The sequence below is a fragment of the Augochlora pura genome, chromosome 4 (assembly GCF_028453695.1).
Source record: "Augochlora pura isolate Apur16 chromosome 4, APUR_v2.2.1, whole genome shotgun sequence".
NCBI classification, from domain to species: domain Eukaryota; kingdom Metazoa; phylum Arthropoda; class Insecta; order Hymenoptera; family Halictidae; genus Augochlora; species Augochlora pura.
In genome coordinates this window covers 6,170,760-6,197,717 of record NC_135775.1, presented here as the reverse complement: position 1 = coordinate 6,197,717, position 26,958 = coordinate 6,170,760, and the positions used below count along the sequence as shown (strand labels likewise).

The 26,958-nt window shown below is 39.1% G+C and overlaps 2 protein-coding genes across 5 annotated transcripts in view; both read right to left on the bottom strand.

Moving 5' to 3' along the window:
• The window catches only part of Sima (HIF-1 transcription factor component sima), a 95,695-nt gene extending 72,121 nt beyond the window's left edge, over positions 1–23,574 (bottom strand). Inside the window, exons 1-7 of one of the 4 annotated variants that reach the window (XM_078178388.1) lie at positions 23,075–23,574; positions 9,601–9,788; positions 9,277–9,425; positions 8,747–8,932; positions 8,108–8,343; positions 7,459–7,565; positions 4,292–4,439 (exon numbers count right to left, since the gene is read on the bottom strand). In XM_078178388.1, coding sequence (XP_078034514.1) covers positions 4,292–4,439; positions 7,459–7,565; positions 8,108–8,343; positions 8,747–8,932; positions 9,277–9,425; positions 9,601–9,788; positions 23,075–23,118 — 1,058 coding nt within the window. In that variant the 5' untranslated portion in view covers positions 23,119–23,574. Of the gene's footprint in view, positions 1–4,291; positions 4,440–7,458; positions 7,566–8,107; positions 8,344–8,746; positions 8,933–9,276; positions 9,426–9,600; positions 9,789–12,844; positions 14,073–23,074 lie in introns of those variants that run through there. The other 3 variants (XM_078178389.1, XM_078178386.1, XM_078178387.1) reach the window with 3 other exon arrangements.
• Positions 23,575–24,949: 1,375 nt separating this feature from the next.
• Positions 24,950–26,562, bottom strand: LOC144468583 (mitochondrial intermembrane space import and assembly protein 40). Its single transcript, XM_078178159.1, has 3 exons — positions 26,459–26,562; positions 25,798–26,004; positions 24,950–25,676 (listed from the first exon to the last, which is right to left on the bottom strand). Exon 3 carries the CDS (start codon positions 25,614–25,616, stop codon positions 25,137–25,139), a length of 480 nt encoding a protein of 159 aa, XP_078034285.1. The 5' UTR covers positions 25,617–25,676; positions 25,798–26,004; positions 26,459–26,562; the 3' UTR covers positions 24,950–25,136.
• Between the last annotated feature and the right edge of the window lie 396 nt (positions 26,563–26,958).

Sequence of the window (26,958 nt, the reverse complement as noted above, 5' to 3'; positions counted from 1 at the left end):
ATGTACACTATTGGCAGAAAGTTTCTCTCTAGTTGGAAACTCGATTTGTCTTTCGAAAAAAGAAGACTTTTTACACTTTTACTATGGTTTTTCAAAGCTTGAATTTATCTGTAAACTTATAAATATAAGGAATTAAACATTTAACTTCTGAATGATTCCGTTTTCTATTTTAATTTAACTTTTACATTGACACTTTAATTCTATTATAATTGTTATCAAAGTTTAAGAATACTGCTATCATCTACTCAGTTGATTACGCTTAGTAAGAGTTTTTATTTTGCAGAAAACTTCACCGTCGAGCAATAAATCTAACTGATAAACATTGTTAATACTTTTAAGACTCGGTAGAGTTTAATATTAATTATTCCAAACTACCTTGTTTCTTCTCGTAAAGAACGAGACGAGATTATTTATATTTTATTTATATTTATATTTATATATTATTTTTATTTATATTTATATTAAAAATATATAAAATATTTATATATTTTTATTTATTTATATTTATATTTCGATCGGAAACCGTGTAATCAGACTGTAATATGCGTGAAGATGATGGACAACAAAGGGTCCAATCGGACCAAGGTATTATCAGAAACCTGCATGCTCTTCCATTGAAACGGTACAATGTTACAGAAAAGGGGAAAAGCTGGAAACTTTCTGCTACCTGTGTATGCGGTTCGACTGAACGGACGAGACACTTGCCCGGGGTAGAAGAAAGTGAAGGAGAGAGGAGAGAGAGGGGCGGCGGAGGGCGCCGAGAAGAGTGTCACGGACCTCTTTATGTGGGGCACGAGTTCTCCTTGGTCGACTGCCGTCTCGGAAAGGGTCGGTAGTTCCGGCGCGTGTTCCAGCACCCTGCTATGGACCAGGGGGGGGGGGGTGAAATTACCGGGGGGATTGAAAGCGGCACACGAGAAACGGCGGCTGGTTGGTTTATTTGTTTCCCGATAGAGTATAGAGGAACGCAGCTGGATACCACTGCCGCCTTAATGGCTCTTCTTCTTTTCATCACGGGGCCACCGCCATCTTGTCCCTCAAGATGTTCCTCGACACCCACTTACACAAATCCTCGACTTTTTACTCGGCAAAACTCGACGCTCAATTTTTGTTAACGGTGTATAGCCCACCCCTCGTGATCCAACTCCGAGTGGTTCGAATCGATTCGATTTACGTCAGGAAACGTTGATAACGCAAGGATATTTATCGATAGAGATTTTTACGTGATTTGCGCAAAGTCGAGAAAAATTATCGTTAAGGCTGAGCATTGATTTTGCAATCATGTAATATTGATCAATTATAGATAAGAATTAATTATTTAATAAGAATAAATTCTTTAACTCTAATTCTCGTCAGTGACATTTACGGAAAATGATTTACCATCGCTTGTATATTTTATATCGAATGGATATTTTTTCTTCAAACAGTTGTACACTATTTGTTTCAACTCGCAAGACTCGCAAGAGACCTGTTTGTGCTATCAATATGTCGAATTCGCAATCTAGGTAACGATAAGAGTTGTCGAAAGATTCCCCTCTCGCGAAAGTACACGTGAGTCACACGGATCGTATCTTGTTCAAACTGATCGAAACTCACGGATTGCTTAATCGCTTTCTATAGAATAAGATCCCTTGTTTCCATGCATGTACATGTCGTTCACAAGATCCTAATCCCGCTTATTGATATACGATTATATACACAAAACTGTTTAATATTCTGAAACATCCCCCAAAGAATCGGTCCAATATTTATCGATCACTAAATAAATAGTTATAATTATTGATATAGTTATTATCAAATATTAAATTGTTCCAAGGATGTTTCAAATTGTTAAGTACTCTCCTGTATAATTTAGCATTACCTTTACATATGAGACACTATGTTAACACGTGTAACTGTTGTACACTGTAATATTTAATATAAATATATCGTTCCACAGCTTAAGATGAAACCACCGCCCGCACTGATTTACTCGAGCCCGACATTCGAGGACGAACAAATAAATAATAGGATAAAATTGGTGGAGAGAATTCTAGTGAAAATTCACGGGATTCCAGTAGCAAAGGGGAGAGGTGGCCATGATGGCAACCCCTCGACCAATCTCCACGACAAATCCGGCTCGTAAACCGTGGACCGGTGCGGTGGTTCGTCAGAAGTATCTTCCGCAAACAGACAATAAAAAGGGAGACGGACAAACACTAGATCGTGAAACCGAGCTTCTCTAGATATAGAATAGGGAACAATAGAACAAGCACTTACCTTGCGCGGTCGTTGCCGGAAAGATTCTCTACGTCTCAACCCTATGAAAGCGATCGAAAAATATCGTAATCCTAGCTCTCTATTCACTGTACTTCCTCCAGCAATCTTTAAAGTTCTTCGAAAAATAGAACAATTTTGTATATAATAAATCCCCACAGTAAATTAGAAAACAATTGAATGAATTAGAAAATGTAACACAGAAATTGCTACAGTTTTAACAACCCCCTTAACACGTTCACTACCACCATTTGTTTTGTTATCCATCTAAGCTGGTGTTTTGCTAAAATAATTGTTTACTGAAATATTAAGTCCGTAAGTCTATTAACCCCTTAAGTTAAAGAACGAATTATTATGTCTGTTATTATTAGAATTATTATCTTTGTCTAAAATTCTGTGGTTATAGTTATAATGAATTATTAGAAAATAAAAGATATTAAGAAGAAATATAAACGGTTATTAAACTTTGTTCACAATCATATGAATTATGTCAAGGTTATGTTAACTTTCATTTAATATTATCATTAGTTTATTAATCTATAATATTACAAATAAAATAGCATCCACAATTATATAAATATATTAAATAAAAACAAAAACACTTCAGTCTTAGTTTGCGACAACTCCTCGCACAGAGTTGCGGTAAATTAAATTATCTGCACACGCAAGTTTCTTTGAAAATAAATTATAAGGCAAGGGGTTAAGAAATGTTCAGTTAATTTAGCAAAGCAAGTTATACACTCCTAATATATCGTGCCACGCATTAAGATTTTAATTAAGAGCGAGCAATTAAAGGAATTTGTCTAGTTTTATGTACACTTGTGTAGCGAACGTGTTAACACTTATCGTGAAAATCTTGGCCATCGTCGCGTCGGCTTATAAACGTTCATATTTCAGATAAAGACATAGGAAGAGAATTTTGAATAATGCTTAATACGTCTGGTGCGGGTACACTGACTTTTCTAACATTAGCACGTGTTTCTACAGCAGTGTCCAGGAATGTTCTGCACGCGATTTCCACTCGAGTTGTTTGCGAACAAGAGAACGCGAGCGTCGAACATCGAACTGTGCATATTTAAGTGCGAGTATCGCATTAGCGCCAAACACTGAACATTCGCCGCGAATCCTATTCGACGAATTATGCCTTTACGTAATCGTTCGCCTTGGAGTTCCCGCAAAGATCGATCTCCATGCGCTCGATTTTACTGTAATGACGATAGGACCTTGATCTCAGATAAAATTCTGCTTTCTTTTGGAAGTGTGCAGATTATCTGCATTATGCTTTCGAAAGGCCTTGCGTAGAGCGTGCGCGAGCATCCGTGGAGCCTATAGCGAGAAGAAGCATGCAAGAAAAGCGGATTGGAAGACACTTCCGACCGAAATCATGCGGGTTGGCACACTGTGGTCGCGAAAGCGGTTCTTTTGTGGTGAAATTCTATCATGCTTTGTCACGCATGAAATGGCGAACAGTCGACTTTTTAACTACAGCGTTGCTTAGAAAAAAACTGAAAAAGATTCGATACAATGACTATATGTCAATGTATCGTTGTGATACAATTGTACCCGCCTGCACTTTTTTTATGCAAATATTTTTTGAAGCGGTAAATTATAACACTATTTACGAAATAAAATATTTTAATATATTTTTTTAAAATGAAAAAATCTGGTCTGCGATTTCTTTCTCTGCATTTTATTGCATTTTAAATGAACAATGAGCAGCTAGCACGTAACGATTCTCCAGTTCTGATCGGTATGTTTCCACGGCTACAATATTCTTTCAAAAAATCGGAAAAAATACCCCAACATACATTTTGGTACCTACAATAAGTTACATTTTTTTTCAGAATTCCTCCTCGCAACCGTTGAGGAAAATGTGCCAAAAACCGACAATCCTCCAAGTCATTTTACGTCTACAATTTCAGACAGAAATAAAAATGAAATGTAAGATTGAATAATTAGAAAGCACAATTAAGAACCAGAAAAGATCGCTTTCATAGTCACAGTGTCGTCGACAATGAATTTTTCTAGATCCTACCTTAGGATGTAGTTGACGCAGACAACAGACAGCGGCTTCTGCTGTTTCGAACAATGAATGAGCGTGGCCTGCGTGACCACCCACGCGTATCCTCCTCGTTTGCCCAGGAATCTGTAGGCCACGGTCTCGCACTGACCCTTGCTGAACACTGCAACAGTCAGAAGAAAGTAATGCTATCAGTGAGAGGTCCTGCGAGTTCTCTATGCGCTATGCGACTGATGTATCAAAACGCTTAAACTGCGAACGGTGCGCAGAATTGCGCGCGCGACGCGTCCTGGCTGACGAAATTCACTCGTGAACGTTACCAATCGTTCCAGAAACTATTACGCTACGTTGCAATGCTTTTAATCATTCAAAGGAATTGCACAATACTAAGGATGAATAGAAATTTATTTTTTCTTGAATGAAAATCATGCTTCTTGGAATAATTAATTTGCCAGGATACACTTTAATGTTGAGCGCATTATCTTTATCACTTTGTAGCGCATTTTTTTAAATTAATATCATACTCTTTGCATTAATAGATCAGATAGATCGCATTTTAATGTTGAATATTTTATAATGAATTTTGGTATCGAATCGTTAAGGTGCATAGTATTATTGGATATTCCATAATTCTTTTTAGTGTCACATGGTTTAGGATACATCACAGTTCACATCTTTAGTCACAGACGTTTTTTTTTTATTTCCCGTAAGATGAAGTTTTAAAAATTATTTAAATCGATGTGGTGGAATAAGTAACACCACTGTTTTTTTATCCAAATCAACTAGATGCATATGTGATTTTGTCTCAACGAATCTGACGTTTTTTATAGTTTAACCCGTTTCTTGTGCATTCAAATTTTGACTATATGAGGTAATATTATGGAATACAAAGAACAGTAATAAAAATTGTTAAAAAAGAATAATCACCCAAGTATTTAATCGTTCATACAAATATTCATTTTAAGAAATCAAGGAGAATATTCTTCTTAATTTTAAGAGGTCTTTTGTTAATTTTAAGAAATTTAGAACATTGTTTTTCTCGATTTTAAGAAACTCAGAAGAATTCACCAGTGTTCTTAACTATTTTCTCAAGCTTTCTCAGCTGTTACACTTCACGCACTCAGTTTCGCCACGAATGCATAAAATAATCCTCGGTCTATCGATCATGCTCCCACCCAGAAGGCTCCAAACGAGCTAGCCGCGGTAAATCCAGCGACTTATAGCCGATGATTTATCGGCCGTCCTATTTACAAACGACAATTTGCCGACAAAGTATCGGTGTTCCCGAGGAAACTGGTTCTTTCGGCGCTCGATAGGCGTTCGCGGATCCGCTTATCGAGACTCCTACACCTTCCGCAAGCCTCTTCTCCGAAGGCTCCGACCATTATCTTGCGAAAGAGAGGAAAGGGAGGAAAGGGAGAAAAGGGAGCGCGGTATATCGCCTGGTCCCTTCGCGTAAAACGACCGAGGAAGGCGGGATTAAACCCTAGGATCCATCCGGAATACGCTGATGCAGGGTATCTCGGGATTGCGTAGGGACGTCCACGGATGTCGAGGATGTTCTGGTCAAGGGATCGATAGGGTCATGCTTCTCCTCGACAGAGTTGGGCAGAAAGTACTATGATTTATGATTTACGATTATGAATACCGTGAAACCTTTCTTTGATTAATGATTACGATTACCAAGTAATCAAGTAATCATGATTAGGAATTCTGGTGAACGTCCAAAGATAGCAATGGCTCGATAAAGGTGTGCCACTTTAACAAATGCTTCAAATTCAGCATTCACAGCACTATAAATTTCAGCAGAAGCTGGTCTCCAGACGAACTTAAGGAATCTGCAGCGAATTATTAAAAAAAAAAGGAACCTAATACAGCTAGTATTGCTTTAGAAGCCAACATTACAGCAAAATCATAAACAAACACTATTGAATTTCGCAAAAGTAGTGATATAATGTAGGAAAATGAATTCTACAAAAAATCTTTTTAAAATTTAATATTTATGTGTTTAAATTGAATTAATTGAACTATGAGGGAATTTTGGTCTGTCAATAGTAGACTGTAGATCTCTATGCAATTGTCTATGTCAATTGTAAGGAATTCTTCTAACCTCGATTCAATTTTGTAATTGACACACTAAGTTCTGTTATAAATCTGCAGTTTAATCATCGTATAAAAAGTCAATGATAAAATGGTTACGTGATAACTGCACGTTTTACCTGCATTGTCTTTGGCATTCTCAGTGCATGAAACATTGTGCACAATTTACACGAAGAGAATTGGATTCCGTGAAAAAGATGCTTGATTTATTTTTATACTTGCATAACGATCCACAGTTCGATAATTACGTCTTAGCAATTGTGAAGTATCTGTGATAGAAACTTCTGGAACGAGAGGAAACTACAGTAAACAATAAAGTAAAGTAGCAATTGAGAATTGAATTCGGTAGCCGACGAGAAGAAAAAGGAAGACAGTTTATGGCTCATCTTGTCGTGGCGGGTTAACGTACGGTGACTCGAGCCACCAATTAAATCACGGGCTCGTAAAAGACCGGCTCTCTCCTCGAATCCTGATAAGAGATTACCGTCCTTGAAATCCTTCCCTCGAACGGTGTCGTTCACCCAACGACCCACGCTCACCCGACCAACGAATCGTCCCACCCAACACGCCCACTTTTTTTCATTTTTCTCCTTCATTCTCTCTTTTTCCTTCTTTTCCCCCAACCCATCGGCGTGTGTATCGATCCTGCGACTTTCTTCTTCCGCATTAAATGCATAACTTTAGCCAGAGGAGGGAGAAATGAATGGCCGGTAACACGTGTGCAACTATAGCTGTTGTTATTTCATAACTCGGCGACTACAGCGTCGATAGTGCGTGGGTGTTGAAATGGTCTATCAATTCTTAAACAATTTTATGCTCCCAGACTTTGTGGCCAATTACCAACATTTTTCGGAGATCTTTTTTTCTCTAACTTGCTCTAGCAACACCTTTTGAAGCAATCGAATAATTTGCCAAAAATAAAATACAAATGTACTGGTTTTTGGTTGGGTCTATAAGAAGAATACTCTCTAGTTTTCAGCTGTTATGCGAATTGATCGTGCATCACGCGACCAACGAACGGAGAGTGGGCCGCGAGAATGACCGCGTTTATTCAAATCAGAGTCAATTGGCTCTATACTCACGTGACTTGAAAGATTTGTCCAGGGCCAGATTGTCGAGGGCGTGATAAAACTCGAAGACCGACTGTCCCATCAGCTCTTCGCTGTTCCAGCCCAGATATTCTGCCAACCTATCAAATCAAACCACACAATTATTTTGACGATCAATTGCCGGTATACTTGATTATAAGGGGTGAGAAAAATAGGACGTTTAGAAGCGAAATATGTAGTAATGAAACGTTAAAACTTCTCTTAGGGAGCTGTTATGGTCTAGAAAAAGGAAATTGTACTTTAGAGGAGGTATTACACTACTTTCATAGATATTCCACAGAAATTAACTGAATAATTATTTAATAATTAATTAATATAGAATTTTCATAAGCAGACTACAGATCTTATAAAACAAAGATTGTTTGCTACTGTTGCAAGACATTAAAGTTAAGTAAGAATTCCTTTCTTCCTTTAATTATATTAATTATCTCAAGACTAAAGTTTTATAATTCTCGTACAATTTGCTTGTCTATTCCTAAGTGGTCCAAGAATTAAATTCTAATCCGTGTCTATATCATGAAATCTAGTCTCAATTTTCAACATTTGATATCCTACTTAGGAGATTCTATAAAATGGATTTGGCAAGACTTAGAGAAAATCCAGTTCTCTTTGAATTACTCACTTCTCGTCAGCATAGGTGAACTTCATGCTAAGACTATGCTTTGACAAGAAAGTATGACGTCCCAAAGGTATCTCTATGTTACTGGGGTGCGGTATTGGACATCCGACCACCACCAACGAGGCGCCAGTGCTTCTTACAACCCCGTCCTCCTCGGTGTTTTCATCCTTGTCGTCGGTATCCAAGGTGCGCGACGTTGGCTCGCAGATGTACGTCAACCTGCCGGTGCAGTGGATCACCTGGCACAACGGAACACGTTGCATAATCGACTCGCCGCTCAACCATACACTCCCTTTTACTCGGTCGACTTCGCGACCGGTTCGGTTTGCATCGATAAGAAATTTTCTTGAACCGTCAAACTTCAGTTTAAATTCTTTCACAACCATGATATATAAATAAGTTGAAAACTGGTTGCATGTACTTTATCTTAGAAGTATAGATTCGTAGGAAATTTCATAGACAAATGTTACTTCCGCAAGGATATGTTGTTTCCATGGACTACAGATTGTAACAGTGTAAGCTTTTTCAAATTTCTACAATAATTTGATACGTTACTCTCACATATGTAGTTCAAGGCTTGTAAAATTCAATTGAAGTATAAGGATTCAAGAAAATTTTCTATAGAAAAGTTTGCAGGCCAACCTTGTAGGAGGCGCTCTTCAAGTTGACCTTCCTACCCTTGCTAGTCAGGGTACACTTCAACCGCAGAAAGAAGCTACAGCAGCGCTTTTCATTGTTTTCACTTGGTTTTGTAGAAAGACATTCACGTAACTCGTCGTGATCACATGGATGACTATACTCGTACACACTTTGGCCCATCATGTCCATCTGCAACCAAAAAACCCGAGGATCTATCAAACCGTTCCCTTTCAATATCAATGTATTAATTAAGCAGTGGTTTTATTGTTATTATCCTTGAATAAGCAATTGTAGAAATATAGATTGAGAAATCCTCTACAATGATTCACCAAATTAAAGGCGTTTGTGCGACTGAACAAAATACCAAATTTCTCTCTATACATATATATCTGCATATCTCGCTAGCATAAATTAAACTAGCTCTAATTTTAGAAAAATTGTTGAGGTTTCACAGATTTCCGATACAGGTTTTACTGTGATTTTGAAATCGACTTTTGAGATACCAATAAAATAAATTTCTTGACAAAACGAACCTGAGTCACACCGAGATAGTCGCTCACGTTTTCCGATAGGTAGATCATGTTGCCGTCATTAGACAGCACCAACATGAAGCCGTTCAGGGCCTCGGAGAACATCTTGTCCATCTGGGTCGATGTCTCGGGCTTAGCCAGTGGTGGTGGCACTGCAAACAGTTCAACAAAGATCTAACAACTGCTAAAATTTATTACAAAACTAAATTGCATGCTAGTACATGAAGAGCATAGTTTAATTTTATTTAAAAAGCAACTGGAGTAACCCGTAATCTATTGGATAAATGGCCATTAACAGAAATTAGAAACTTGCAAGTAAATACTTACTTGTCTCGACTACGGAGCGCACTTTCAAGTAGGCGATAGCGAGCCTCATCACGCTGGCCTTATCCAGGTGAGCGGCCTGGTCAGTTGGAATCGGAAGTGCTGTCGCCAATTCCGTAAATATGTCTGTCTCTCTGCTGCGACGATATCTTGCAGCATCCCGGGACTTTTCTTTCCTCTTCTCATTACTTCTATAACAGAAATCAATCAAATACTTTATTAGTACTCTAACGTAGTGTACTAAAGTACAATTTCGCTCTAATTTTATTAAGCTGATCATAGCTACAAATTTGTACTAGCTTACAGAACCCGACATTCCCGCAGATCTTCACGCAAATTAATTGCAAAGGACAGGAATTAAATAAAAATTCCTTTTCGCAATAATTTTATAAATTTATCATGTTATCGAATTTTAATTAAGCTTGATTTACAAAAATGACAAAATTGAATTATGTGTATTTCATACGATTTTCATCATATTCCTGAATGAAGTAATGCCTTGAAAAATTTTCTATAGGGAGTATCTTCGCTAGAATCCGATCATTAGACCAACAGCGACTGCTCCAGCCATAATTTTATCATCTCCACAGTTCTTCATAATGGCCGCCAATGACATAACCGCAGTCAGGAACCTCGTCCTTTACATTCGAGAGCAAGCGCAACCCAATAGGTCGCTGCATATTTCTCTTTTTTTCTGCACTGTCGTTACGTAACGATGATAGTCAACGAGTGATCGAGCAACATGAACACCGAGCACAGAAAAACCATGACCATGACGGACTAATGTGCATTGTTCTGCAGAAAATCGCGAAGTCACGAGGGGCGAGTGCAATTTTTCCGCTCGAATGTCCGAGCATGTTCGGTCAGGGAAATGAGTCGAGCAATTTTCGTGGAAGCAAATGGATGATCGATATGGATCCACGATATCGGCTAATAGGTGAGATTCTCATCGGACTCGTCTCGTCACGTCTCGACTATCGCGACCACACGTTATCTGCTCTACAAACCGACCTTCGATCGTCGTTATTTTTTTTTCTTTTTCTCGAGGAACTCGAGGCGAAGTTTACTTCACTGCCAGCACGTCAGATCGATCAAAATCTCGATCGCGTTTGGGCGTATTTACGTTTCGATTTGTATTTGTATAGGCTGGGCAACGTTTCTTCCATCACGGTGATAAGTAAACCGCGAGTACTATGATTGTACAACGTTGCGTTCTCTTATAAGTCAAAGAATAAACAAAAATGTCCAAAATGATATAACGGCTTCCCTTCGTAAAATATGGCGAACGATATTGTTATAAAAAAAACTGAGCCTTCCAAATATCATGCCGCGCATTGTAACACAATCATAATTAATTTGAATTGCTTTACTCTTCGGCGAAGTATGATGCAACTCCTGGTAGGATCAAGCAATTTTTCTTCGATCTCATCATATATAAAGTAGTCCACAGAAATTGATTTGCATGTAAGTCCATTATATAATAATGACTTCGGATGGTTCAACTGTGATCCATTAGTTTAGGTGTTCAATATTCTTAATTTGACTAAGAGTTATTCAATTGTTCGTTTAAGTTGTAAAATTAATTATTAGCTTGTAACGAGTGCATCAAATGCGAGAAGATAGAAATAGCAATCATAAAATTGCGAATTCCTATGTAACATTAGAATAAACAAATTCCTCTTAGAAGTTTTGTCCAGGTGAAAACAAAATAAAAACGCTACTAATTTCAATGAACATCTTGAAATTTGAATATGTATAAATGCTGAAAAATCCACAGATCTATAGGTTTATTCAAACATTTCTAACTTTTTTCACATCATATTCGATCTACTTAATTGATTGTATCTAAAATTGATTCTTCAGTTTAATAAAGCAATAGTGTTGCCCAAACACGATTAACTAAGTGCAAAACAAGTGGTATTGATCCATGTGGTCGCGGGATCGATGACAAACGCGTAAACCGACTCATTGATCGCGTATTTGTAGATCACGGTCGGCCCGAAGAGAAAGCGGAATCGATAGAAACAGGTGTCGCGCGGGTAATTGAGAGGAAGAATGCGACGCGCTTTAAATCGCGATCGATAACAACATTCTTCGAGTGGAACGCGAGTTCGCGTTTTCTCGGTCTGTCCACACGGTTAATGGATTCTTTCGCTAATTGACGTAATCAGAAGTAATCCAGACTTCGTGTCTTCGTGCTATAATCGACTCAGACGTTGGTCAAATCTATCTCGCCGTGACGATTCTGTATCGAAAACTGATTTGTGTTTTTTATCACTAGATTATGCCTTTCGATGGAAAAGCTTCTGCATTAAACCGCGACTATGTAAATATCCCAAATTTTTTGACAAATTCGGTTTCTATGAAGAATTCTAGAAGAAAGCTTAAGTGAGAAGAAAGTGAAATGAAGTCCATGTATTTAATATACATGTATACATATGTCGAAAACAATTTTTCGATCACGTCATCGATGATCATGATTCATATCCAAACGCGATATCGACGAGAATTTCGATCAAATGAACACTTTACTAATTATTTTCTGTGTACTCGACAAAATTCCAATCGGTTTTATCTCTGCATACTTCATATCGTATGAAGTCCAACGTTAATTACTGTAGCGACCAATAGATCATTGATCGGCATAGAAAGACAAACGCGAAGTTTGCCCTTTCTTGAAATCATCTTCACACTCTTCTCCCCATTATACTATTTGAAATTCCACTTGTACGAGTCTCTTATTAACAAATTGAAGACAAATGTCAACTTATCTTGCATATAATTTGACTGCGTGCATAGCAAAATACACCATTCCTTTTTTAAATGGTGCACAAGTTCGAGAAAAAACTGTTTGAAAGATTACGTTATAATTGAAAACAAGTAACTATTTTAATCGTGCTAGACTGCATGAAAACGTGTGAAAGGGGAATTTAATTTATTTCTTTAGACCGTTTTTCAAAGCTGCGGGAAAAAATAATTGGGTGTGTCCAGATAAATTGTTCATTTAAGTCTTCGATATATATTTCAATTCCCCGAGGAAAATATTAACATTTAAGTTGATACTTCTCATCTCGCTCTGTGTGTGTGTGGAAAGGGGTGAGGGGTGTCTTCACAAATTCTGTAACAATCCTACGACCCTAGAAATCTTATACAAGGGTCAAGCTCTCCAACAAACCGTACACTATATTTCACCATGTACGAAACAGCTTGAATGGACGCGCTTACGCAGCATCGTTTCAACACTTACAAATAATCCTCCAGCAGCTGTTCATCCTCATTGCACCCATACAGCCAGCAATCGTTCCTGAAGTCTTCGTAAGCACACGGTGGCAGCAAGTCTGTCGCATAAGGAGAATAGCTAGACGTAAAAATGGGGCACCGATCGCTGGCAGGACACTGCAGCCACTGTTCCTCGGAGCAGAACCCGAAGCTCTGCGGACAACCGTTGCAAAAGCCCCCATCGGCCCAAGTTAACCCGAATCCAGCATCCATTCTGCAGTCTCCGATCGATCCTCCGTACGCCGGGAGTCCTTTATCCGGCATAGAAGACGGGTACTGCGGATACTTTGCTTTGACTCGTCTATAATTAGCAGCGTTGGCACCGAACCTCTGCGGGAGGCAGTTTGACTGCTGCTGCTTATCTAGCTCGAAGCAGAGGGCCAGGTCTTCGACGTCCACTGGACAACTCCTGGGAGCGCTGGACCTATTGTTCACAGAACAACCCGAGAATTGGCTGCAGAAAGAGGGCAATTCCTCGATGCAGGCCGCAGACGCTGCGGAAGGCTGGTGGACCTCGTAGGGGGCCATTTCTGGAGTCATTCCTGAGACCATTTCTGGGATCGTTTCTGGAACCATTTCTGGAACCATTTCCATGCTCATGACATCGCCGAGCCTCTGCGCGGACGGCTGGCCATCGAACCGACAGGGCGGCAATGCTGCGGGATAGTTGGGCTGCCTGAACAGCGACCAATCAGAGCAACGACCCGACTGGCTGTCCGGCGGCCTATCTAACGGCTGCACACGTGGCACCGTCATCCTCTTCCCGGACCTTCTCCGCTTTCTCCGAGCTTTACTGCGCCGTAAACACCGGCGGCGCCTCTTCCCGTTAACCCGACGAATAAAACTTTGTCCCGAATTCCCCGTCGACCCTCTCTTCTCTTATTCTTCTTCTTCTTCTTCTTCTTCCCGAGTCTTTTTTTACCCGGGAACGCCGCTGCCGCGTTCTCTTGCTGGTCCTCCTTTTCCGATCTCGAAGCGGAGACGCTAGTCCGACGAAGGCCTCCTTGTTCTCGTAGCTTCTGAAACTCTGGCTGCCTTTGTCCTCTTTCTTTTTTATGGATCGCCCGAGCTAGCAGCGCGATGAAGGCATGCCGGGTCGAGATGTGGCTCGTGATACTGTAGCCTCCGTTTGTCCTCTTTTTCTAAACTGGAAGACGGCTACCTAGCTACCAACTCCACGAAGATCTGCTTGCTCTTGGCGAGAAGTGTAGCTTAGAGTCAGCTCCGGAGCTTAGTCCTGGGAAACCGTGAACCAGCGATCCCGATTTTGGAGATCGGCCCGGTAGAAACCGGATAGGCCGGATTGGAGGTTCCAATCTCTTGGATCCGAGGTGCGAACTGTGTCCTGCAACCCCGATCCGTCCGCATGATCGAAAGAGAAACGTGCCAGCAGTCTCGCGAATAGATCGGAGAGGATCTCGCGACTACCGTTCGGACGATACTGAGGAGAAAAACTTCTGCCTTACCGTTTCTGGCGCTACCAATACGATCGCTATCTACCCGTGATAACGATATGACGTATCGGGTGATAGAACGGAGTCGTTTCTCACCTTAGCTAACAGGCGGCAATCGACAAGAGTTTGATCGAACCTACTCGAGGCCTATCTTGGACCCTTGGCTGATCGCGAATCGGAGGACGAGGTCCGTCCGGACAGTATCCCTTTTCATGGTACATCAAGCGAAAGGGTTAATCTTTCTCAATATCGATTGTGTCCACTTCAGTATACTCTCCTTGCGGTACCATAATCTTCTCCCAGCGATCCTCTCACTTACCAAAAAGCTTTTTTCGAATTCATCTGTCGGAATTTGCCAACAGCTGCCACGTCTCATTTCTTCGGCAGTTTTCCACTGCGAAGATCAATTTTTGGCTCGGGGTCATAACCGTAGATCCATGTTTTATCAAGCTCTACTTTGTCGAAGACATCAACCATACCGAGTCTTTTCGCGGACGACTTGAAACTATTTCGTAGAATTACCAAGCTCGACTTAATGATTGTTATGTAAGGAACGATATACGTGATTAACTCCACGTGCCATTATGATGCACTCTCGATCGGCCGCTATATTTTTCCATATAGCCTAAATAAGATACTCTTGTTTAGAACAAAATAGTTTAAGGATTCCAGTGTTTTATTTTCCTCCTCTCTCAACTTTTCCATCCATATTTCTTCTATAATTTCGTCTACTGTGGATTACTTGGGTTTCATTATGCGTTTGTCTCGGGTCTTCCTTTCTGTAAATACTATCAAACAGTTATATACTGTCCTTCTTCAACTTGAACTATAATACTCTTTCATTACACATATGGTTTCCAACAACTGCAAACTTGGAGACTATGATAGCAGAGTGAGTGCAAAACAGATTCCTCCAGGTTTTATGACCTCAAATCGACGAAGTCTAACAATATCTATTTGACAATCATTGCTATATGTACTTCGTTCAATGAGAACTGGCATAAAATATAAACAGATGTGCGCGAGCATGATTGGGCCATAGCCGAATCACAATTTTCGGACCCTTTTATATGAGGCTATTTTACGAGGAAGGGCCGTCGATGAGGGTCCTCTAAAATTCCTCCGTGAGTTTTACAACCGCTACAAAGATCACGTGAACGGTTCGTTAACATTTTGTGCTAGTTCACGTTGAACGTAGTATAAACTGGTATTCTTAATGATGTCAATCTCGAGAGATTTCGTAGAAAGATTGCCAGCCTATGATTGGCACATAACATCGTACATATTATTTTATTTATTCCGTCTACTTCGTCTTAGACGCCAATCATTCGAAATATCCGAATGTTTATGACGAGTACACATGCACCGCGATAATTATAAAATTCAAAAAGAAGCTCAAATTACGAAGTAAAACTGGTTTATCGAAAATATTAAGATAACTACATTTACTGAAATGTCAGCAACTTGCAGTTAGATAAAACTGTGACAGTTCTTTCTGCGATATAAATTTCACTAAGCCAGTTATTGGATCATAACATAAATCACTTCAGTTATAATCTGTCTATCTTCGCATTAATCAGTCGTTATTAATGCGAAGTTATTAAAATCTAGTTATTAAGATCAATTCCTTATCGAAACGACTGCAAGTAACTCTTATCACGGTTACGATCGTTTTGTAACGAGTCGCAAGTAAACGTTGTTAATCTAGAACAATCAAACGCATTCGTGCCATTAAATGTCGATGCTTCGACTTTATAGATTTTATTCAGACCGAGATCGTCAAATATTGCGCGATCGATCTGTATCGATTCGAAAGGCTTTCCGTTGGCAGATTTCGGTTCGACAAGTAGTCCAAGGTGAGGCACCTTTGTCCGGAAGACCAGGCCGAAACGGCTGCTGGGGAAAAAGACGAATTTCACGCTCTCGAAGTTTCACAATGATCCACCGGCTGCAAGGATCCATAAGCCACGCGTGAGAATGGAGAAACTGACACGTGCCTATCGATCGTACATCAAAAGTATCGGCCTTGATCGGCTAAACTATCTCGGTTACTCATGCGTCTTTATTGCGCAAACATCACGTACGATACCGTTGGAAAACATGGGATCGGAAGAGAATCGTAGACAAGGAAGAAAGAGAGGGAGAAAGGGAGAAACGTTGAAACTTTGTAGGACTCGCAAGAATATCAATTCGAGCACAATTTCGTTCCGATGCGCGATGAATAATCAGGCTAAGGTTAAGTGGCTTGCATACGGTCGATTATTCACAGCTTTGATCCTGCATGTACATACTGTAGATTGCAGATAGACCTTTTCACGGTTCGTCGGCTTCGTCGACTGCTGCGAAATACATATGTTTCGGCGTACTTGCGCGATTTCGCTGCATTATCTAACACGGGCAATTTGTCTCTAATCCACAAAAAAAAAACAATTTTTCCTGATTGATATACATAAATATTTATGTAAGATAATTATCCCAATAAGTCCTTTTCAGTTGAATATTTTTTTCGAGTATCCATTATTCTTTAATTATTATAAATTATTCTATCTACTTGTTCGAAAAACTTTTCATTAGAATAAATTCTTATTTGAATGAATTTGAATAAATTTTTATTCGAATAAAATCTTATTCGGATAGATATTTATCTAGATATATTCATTCACCTTTATCATTGATTAACTTTCGTTTAATACTGCACGAACAAATTTAGAAAAATGAAGAATCTGTAAGTGCAAAGAATACCACAAAGAAAAAGGTAGAAAAATAGAAATTCTATGTGTAGAGAATCTTTACCAGAGATGTATTTTTTAAAGGCAAGAAAAAAATCAATTGCGAAGATAATGCAACGTTGATGTGACTGTACATAGATATCGCGAGGAATGCTGACTATACGTAAACCGAACGGAGCTGTCCACAAAATGCGGCGAGGTAACGATGCACATAAATGTTTGAAATGCACCGCCGGTGCATCCTTGATGCCATTTTTGTGGCGACACGCGAGACTCGCGCGACGCATGGGGGCAAGGACGACTCTTCGAAATCCTCTGACGAATCCTCATGCTCTACCGATTCGCGAACATTGTCCATCGGAGGTATAACGGAATGATTGGTTATCGGTCACGTTCGTGACGATCACCGTTTCGTGAACTGCACAAAGAAAGTCGATACGACTCCCACCGTCTTACCATTTCATTTTATCTTCGACTTCGACTTCCCATTTTACTGAAATTTGCACCATTAAAGTTAAGAATTTATTTCTTATTTATTGCTTACGTTAACCCTGTGACTGCAACGTGCTCTCGGCTACAGATATCAATACAAAAGGAGCAAAATAAGCAAATCAGTCGCTTGGACTGGCGGTCGTATATCGTTACCAAGATAGTCGTGAAGAAAGAAATTCGATATTGATAATGAATAACAAATTGTATTTGATAAACTTTACTTTATTTGAGTCGGTAATTATAGTATACATCGCCGTATCTTGTTCGGTTATAGCACTACAAGATTATGTAAGTGTACGTAGAAAATTACGTTGTATTCTAAAAAGAACATAACTAATTGTATCCGTTACGGAAATAAATGTGGTAATGATCTACGTATGTGCAACGTGCAGAACGAGGATGAAGTCTTGTCTCTGCAGGGGGGGGGGGGGGGGGGGGGGGGGGGGGGGGGGGGGGGGGGGGGGGCACTGGGCAACAGAGCGTTATCATGTTTCCCTCCAAAAAAAAACTTAAACATTTTGTCAGACTGCCATAAGATTACAACAATGACAACTGCAGGGGACGGATCGTAAGTTGTTAATCAGTCGTTAAGTGATCGAGAACCAGCGGCGCTATACGTCAGCGGATAAGATATATCCGCACATGTTTCGCGTCGTTTCGCTTAATTGTCTCGATTCCGGGAATCGTGTCTTGTAAATGACTAAGCAGAACTGGTCTACAAAAAGCTCCCTCTGATGTGCCCGGCCATAGGTGAACGTTAGAACAACCACGTACAACAATAAGGAATACACGACGACTTCGACTGAACGTATGCCACTTTTGATTGCGTATGCAAGTAAATTGCATGTAACCAGGTGAATCTGAAACGACCTAAATACGATGCTATTTATTGTAAATATTCATAAGAGTTTAATCGAGATCTATATCTAAATAAATGTTTTATTATTTGAACTCTCGCCATCTTGTAATTAGTTTGAATAGCTATGGTTCTACTGTAGATCCAAATACGTTTCACATAGAATTAGTTCGTTGTAAGATAGAAATTGTAAGATATAAATTAACACTTTGACTGCCGTGTCGCCAATATGTAATTGATGGAATGAAAATTAATTTGTACGATAATTTATTATATCTTCTTAATTTTATTGGAATTTACAAAAACGTAAGACCCTTGACAAAATAATTTTATATGATGTAATTTAACTTTGCAATTTTAATTTGATTCTGCCTGTTGACATGACAATCGAAGTACTAATAAAGATTACGTGTGCTGTAACTAAGCAGCTGTTCCATTATCAGAACATTCATATCAGTCTGCTTAGCTTGGGTAATCACGGTTCTACTACAATTGCATCTGTTTTAACAGTCGATGTATGGAACGCGTTATTTTGACACGCGCCAAATTTGATCGTTTACGAACATTGAAATTATAAATATATATTTCGATTAAATTTATTCAATTTTATCTTATTGAACATGTATTACCAATAAACTCGCTGAAAATCTGAATAAATATGCGTTCGATAATTTTATAACTCTTTAGTACTCCGTAAACGTGGTGCTAATTTAGTGCTATTAAGTAGCCTATATTTTATCATATAAGTAAAATCTTGTACAGGTCTCGTCTTTTATCTAATAATAGATTGGTCCCTAGAACTGTTAAGTTATTCTAAGCAAACCATTTGCATTGGAAACGGATATATTCGTTCATATCGCGGGCGCTTTATCGCGGAAATGGAATTATCCAGTATTAAACCAGATCAGCTAGGTCTAGTTTATATCAGACTACTGTAGAGTCTTAGAACTTTATACATTAGTAATAACGTTTAGGCTTAGACAGCGTATCTTTAAGCAAAGATTCAAAGATGTGTCTGATTGTTCTTCGTGTATTAAGGATACTGAGAAAAGCCTAATACTACGATGCATCATTCAATATATGACCTCCTGTGTTTACAATAAACACCTAGCTGTACAAACAAACAGTAACATCACATCATGGCAACCTCTCACCTAAAAGCTAAAATAAGCAACCCAAAGTAGTACTTTATCTGAGGCAAAATCATTGGGTAAAATAAATATATGTCACCTAACCTGTCATTTACAACCTCATTAAATACAAAAATTATGCTGTGTTTCAAAAATTCAAATAACCTCATGAGCTTATAGCTACAAATATTGAAAGAATGAAGTATTCAAAATATCAAAAAGTCAATATAGGATAAAAATAAGAAGAAAATAATAAATGCGCTGAGGCAACGAATACTCAATACCCAGGATGACAATAAAAAACTAGGTATCGCAGTGTATCAGTTAATTCCGTCATTAAGGGAATTCCACGGTGCATTACCCGCCGACGGTGGACGCGATAGGACAATCAGGAAAAGCTATTAGGGCCACAGCCACGAAACCCCGTAAACAAGCAGATAATGGCCGTACGGGCGTAGTTTGGAAAAGAAAGTTTCCAGAAGGCTGTTGCGTCGTTATTCAGTCGACGTGCACGAGTGGATCATTTATTAGTGTGCGTTTATACGAGCCAATCATTCAAGCATGTGTTCGTGTGACCGTGTTTGTAGTGAGCAAGGGAAACACACGTTCACGCATCGCCCGGAGCAGAGAGAGTTCTCTCTCTCTCTCTCTTTCTTCGTGAGAGTACGTACGTATTGTACACACACGGATTCTGGTTACAGTGATTACAGATTAACGTAACAGCTAGTCAACGCAACAATATTTCAAAGCAGACACGAACTGTGATAGAAATGTTCCACGGGTCTCTCCTCGAGATACAAACAACTGTTGTTACTCTCAAGCAGGTACGTTGTCAATCATGTAACCGTTACACGACATTGTGGCGTCTTTTTCCTGAACAGTGTTTCCGAATCGACACGTTTACGCGGTAACAAAACTATCCAAAAATACTTAGCAAAAGGAACATGTTTCGACGATAAGTTTATCTGGGGAAGTGGACCAGATCCACGCTGGCGTTTTCGCAAAGCGAAAATACAATGTTTAAATTTTGGTATCTTTGGTATACACGGTCTTAAGATTTTGAATATTCCGAAATTTTTAAGCACTGAATATTTTCATCAGCCAACTACCGAACCGGTAAATATTGAAACTTTTGTGTTCTTCAATTCCTAAGCGTGAAAAATTTTTTATCTTCGGAACTTTCACTTTTTTTGTATCGTTAAAATTTGGAGTCTTTGGACCTTTGAATTCTCGAATCTATGAATCATTGAATTCGAAATCTTACATTTATCAATAAAGACCAAATCAGTTATGTATGTATAAGAACTTGTAGTATGTTCGAACATAATCTACCATTTCTTCTTCGTGTGGAACTAAAGAACTGAACAAGTCACGTGGTTCTGTTATGTTTTACCAGAGACATAAATGAAATAGACAACAATCACATTTGATGAAAGAAAGACTGAACTGCATGAACGTAAATATGGTAATTGAATCAGACATACTAACCTAGATACGATTAAAAACATGCTGGTTTGCATCAACGCCAGAAGAATACCGACAGAGTTCGATCTTATTTAATAAACATAACAACAGTATCCCCCTCGTAAGTCCTCTGGGATTCACTTTATTCACAACAAACACATAAAAAAGAGAAACACGAAACCTCGCGACAAGCATCGACACACGGTTAACGTGTCATTGGCGCTTGGTTTCTGTGATTATGCGCCGTCGGCTGGAAATTAACATACAACGAGCGCGTGACGATTGTGCGCTCCGGATTTATCTGAATTTCAATGGTTCCGAGAAAAGAACGAGAACTATTTTTACGTTAGACAAAGAAACATTTATCTGCCGCATACACGCACGACTTTCAAAGCCGGTCATCACTGGCCAAGCTAAGAAATACATTCCTATCGTAAGCAATCGCTTTCGAATGGTAACTTCAACAGGTTTTTAGGTTATGTCGCCTAACAGTATTTCTTTTCGCGGTTCTAACGGCGGCAAATGCCGACAGCGCCATTCTAACGAGCCCATTTGCGTTTACAATGAACATGCGGAAAAGGAACAAAACATCAATAACAAGGTTAAGATCGCGTACTCATTTCCGTGGTTTTCGCCACGTCGTGCCAGGCTATTACGGCATACAAATCCAAACAAAGTATCTCGCACGCACTCGTTTCGCTCATTTACTACATGTAAGAACTGAATTTCAACACCAACTTGAAATATTATGAAATAACTATATTATCTTTATTAGGTATTATACAATGTATTTCTTTGGATATAACGCTGATTTACTTCAAGAATGACATAACCCAAACATAACGGTCCCGGTGGAAAACGAGTTTGAATATTTCGATTTCTTATGACTTTGTAGCAATTTCACAGTAAGATACAATTAATTGATACTCAATATATTATGTTGTACACCCATCTTTGAAGCTGCCAACGTGAAATAAACTATTAAATCAAAATTTATTTAACTGTACGTTGTTATTGCCGTCAAATGAAGCACTTAAGAGTGGGCCATAAAAATCTACGTTTACATACAAACCAGCAGTGTGGTAACACATGACACACTGTGTCAGTGACACAGATGCTTCACGTAGTAAAATTTGGAAACTATCCCTGTAAAAAGCATAAGCAAGAACTATTTTTCTTGCATCGATAAAAAGAAAGTTATGTATGTTTAATTACGCCATCGTTGCGGCAACTGGACAATTCACTTTGATGAGAATGTCGTAAAATTGAAATAAATATAACATAGATATTTTTATAAAGTGATATAAAGTAATTCTTCCAGAAGTCGTTAGTTCTAATGTTAAACAGTTCAAATGAACCGCCACGGAGTAGATAGTCACGAGAGCTCGCTCTTTGGCCATAGAATGGAATTATTCCAAAGGTGCTCGCGTCGGTACCGCGAAGGCATGTGTGTCGAACATTAATGACGGGACCTGTACAGCATGTTTATGTGTGTGGGTACGGGTCCAAACGATTGGCGGTCTGTTTAAAAGGAAGAAAAGAGAAATCGTCGGTCTCCCGGCCAACGGTCCTACCCCTTTGTGTGGCCACCAGTTTTACCGAATACTAACGTGGCTGCCCAAATCCATCGACCAATGAATTATGGTCTCGTGTTTTTCACGATCGAAACGAACTATATCAAATATTTCCTGTATGTTTCTCTGTCTCTCCAACATAAACTTGGAGAACAAACGTAAAAAAGAGAAGAGCAAATAAAACAAACAGAAAAAGAAAGAAGAATAAAAGAGACCGAAAGGAACACGAGATACACGGACAGGAGCGAGAAAGAAAGAGAGAATCGGAGGAAACGCGATTGCGTCAAATACGCACTCTTTTCGCATACACATGCGTTGTGACATGCGCGCGCGCGTTTACGCGTGACACACTGAATTCATTTCAAAAGATCTACACACTTGTCCACGATAGCAACGTGATAGGTCGTGACTATTGTAAGCTTAAAAGAAAATTCTCCGGGGGTTTCTATGGGGCCCGATGTCCCATACGGAGCTTCTGCTCCCGGCGTTCTACACTCACCTTCTTTTCTCCTTGTGTCTCTTCTCCTTTCTCGGCGGCTCCATGATAACGCTGGCAATCCTGGAGACACTGTTTCTGTTTTTGACGACACTACACCCTAGTACACTCTCGGTCACTGCCAAGGAACGTATCCAGCGTGCACTATTCGCCACGGAAATCGTCCCGACGGTTCTCTTGATCTTAATTGTCTATTGCGGTCTCTCTCTCTCTCTCTTCCTCCCTCTCTTGCTCTCTTTCTATGCCTGTACTTTGCTTACGCGAACTCGCCTCGACGTTCTCTCTGTCGCCGTTATCGAGGAATCGTCGCACCGATGAACACACTTTTCTCACACGCGACACACACCGAAGACGATATATTTTAGCTGACTTCGCGCTGTTAACATCTCAAAACGAAACCGCATCCTGCCACTATCCGCATGAAACGCACGACGAACGCCAAACTCATGGTGTGATGGCGATGCGATGACGATGACGATGGGTGAGAGGTTAGCGTGGTGGTAGTGCGCTTCGTTACAATGGTAGTGGTGGTAAACGACCGCGGCCTAGTGGTGGTGGTCGCGGTAGTAGTAGTGGTGGCTGAGCTTGCATACACGAGATCCCGGCTGTCCAATGGGTTGGGACGGGAGAGGGAAATTGACGTCACGACGATTTTGTCCCATCTTCCTTGTAGTTAACGCCATCGAACGGACCTGGCGTCAACCAGCTCGAGCAACCAGCTATCGGACCGTGTGATACCAAGTGTCAGAAATCGGATCGCAAACAGCCCCGACGATCCCGTTATATCCATTTACTGCTAGCGACCACTCACCCCTCTTTAGCCTATACTATAGAAGATTTTTACTAAAATTTAGGTATAACACTCTCCAACAAATCTGAACTGCTTTTGCGTTTCGGTTAATATAAGATCGTTCTTATACAGGGTGAACAAAATAATTTGATAACTACTTGTTTTTGATAATGTGAAACTATGTTAAAGTAAAGTATCTTTTTAGTTTCGTGGAGCAAATATTATGATAAATATAAAATTTCTGCCAAGCTTATATTTTTCGTTAATTCAGAATAATCGATTTTTACATTGAAAGTCACAAGAAGGTCACGGTATTATTGGTTATTGCAATGATAAATATATGTACTTCCGTTAAAAAATGGATCGTCAATGAAATTAAAATCACCAAAAATATGATCTCAGAAAGAGGATTCTTTTTATCATAAGTGAACCTTCCAAAAGAAAAATCTTTTTCTTTGATCTATTTTCATATTATCAATAAGAAGTAAAATATTCAAAGTGATGAAATTGTTTTACTGATCCAATATATTGTATGCATTTAGTTCGAATTCATTTCTCAGAAATATTTACGTCGTTTTTCTCTAATTTTCAATTTTTTATAAATCTTGCGTGCTTAAATTGTGAATGTTCAAATTGATTTTAAAGAGTCTTTCAAGTATCAACAATTGATTCGTTTAAACGAAATTTCATAACAATTGAAAGTGGTTAATACTTAGTTTCCGAATTCTGTTTCGACGACTTAAAGTCGACAATATTGGTTTCCAAATTTATTATTACATACATGAGATAATCTAACGTTTCGAACTTGGATGTTATAAGATCGAACGAAAAGTTATCTGGAATTGATGAGTCAGTAGGCGCGCAAATGGGGGTTGATCCGTGAGTATGAGAACTGTTTGCTCGTTATCTCTTATCACATAAAGCGAGATATCCAGGCAGCCGTTAAGGGAAACATAATATGACATTCAAATATATTCATTGCATGCTCGAAACAGTCCATTTTGGTTTTCAAACGAGGAATGGAAAAAGTGAATTTCATCGCCCCTGTCGTCAATATCGCGAACTTCGTTCCGCAAAAGGTAAGGAACGCAGATATTAGCGAAATAATATTTACGAATACTTTATTTCGTTCAAACATATTTTTCCACACAACCTATGCATTGTGTGAACTACAGATATCCTATATACCATTAAGTCCCGATAGAAATTTGCTCTAAGTGCCATTAAACGTGATTGTGTCATCGACGTTTAATTTCATAGCGAGATGGCGATTGTTCAATGAACATTAGTCCGTCCTATATCTACTTTTGTACTAGAAGGCTCCGATCTCTCTTCCCTTTTCGATTCTAATTGATCCTTCTGGCCTGGGAGTTTACTGTTATCTTGTGCATCATCGATATCCTGTTCCTCTTCCGCATCCTCGTCGAAATCGTCCATGCTTGTGTCCTTGTTACCATATAGCGCCGGATATTGTTGCATGCATACTTGCATGGTTTTAAATGCTTCATAGCAGTCTGAACCTTTTGGATCGGCTTTTGAGTAGTGGAAACATGAAAAGGCTTCCCTGAACTCCAATCCGCATGGTCCAGTGGCCATGCCACCAAGACAGGGACAATTCCAGTTAATCTCTCCATTTGGCAAGAGCAGACCTGGACTTGGTTCTGGTTCTGGAAGATCTATCTTGCTAGGTGTTGCATGATCCTCCTTGGATGCGAATATAATAGTGTCTTTCCCTTCCTTATGAGTTACTGGCATAGTTGATCAATAGATACAATCATACAAAAATATACAATGTTTCCTCAGAGTGAAAAGGCACTAAATATTAGATAAATGAGTCTCTATAAATTAATGTTGGTAGTTTCTGCTATCTACCGAAAATGATAGCAAATTTGCTGTAGCACGATGAACTCTATAAATACATTGCTCCCCTTCGTACCTTTCAGCAAGTGACAGAGCTGCTCTTAGGCGTACATAACAGTCATCCGTGCACCGTAAAACAAACCTGCACTCTTTTGGATCAAACTTTAAAATATCAATGACACACTTGGCTCCTTCTTCTCCGAACAATTGTCTGACAGATTGCAGGATATTTTTCTTCAAGAATACTTTAGATACTTCCCGGTTAGGACAATCTGGTAACTCACTGAAAACAACAAAAAAAATGACGTAAGTGCAACATGCATTACAACATACTAACGAGCGAATATGTGACGAACTTCTAAACAATTTCAGCGTGTTCGATGAACACTAAAATTAGGATCGCAACCGTTTACGTAAACTTCCGAAAAAACAAGCGAGAGAGCAAATGAGAAACTATTTCGTAATGTAATGATACTTATGCTGGTGAACAGCTAAAGACATTAATGTCGATAAAGATTGACTGTAAACAATTCCCGTATCGAATTTATCAGATTTAATAATTTTTTTAGATATTCTTAAGAAACGTTTGCTCTTAAATTAACCTATAACTATTGACCGCACTCGGGTTATAGGTTAGGTTAAGCGTGCGAGAACAAATATCTTAAAAGAGATTGAATGTACTAACAGAGAAACGTCTAAGTAATACATAGTACACGGAACACTGATTCGCGACTCACTTTGAACATTCGCGGTTTTAATACAGCACTTTTAATCGATGCTACACAGGAAAACTTTTGCGGCATTTCATTCATGCCTTCATGATAGAAAAAGCAGACAACACCATGCGCGATAGACAGGTGTCGCTTCGATCCTCGTATGGCAGCGGCTGCATAGAGAATTATCTAAATATAGTCGGTAATGTACAAATTGCTAATAATTTTTAACAAATACTCGATTCGTCAAAGATTGCTATACTAAAAAAAATGAAACTATTAAACATATATCATCTTTCTAATGTGTCGAATGATAGATCCAAATGAAACTTCCATTTTCTGCAGAACGAACAATTCAAATTTGCCGCCAGAGACTCGGGATATTTAAAGATCCTTAGATTAGCTATAATTTATTTGAAATCATCAATTATGTTATTACAAATACTGCTACAGCTATAATACGAGATGCAGAACCCCTTTCGTGATTATGGTTCGTTAAATATCGTAGGCAGATTACGTTCATT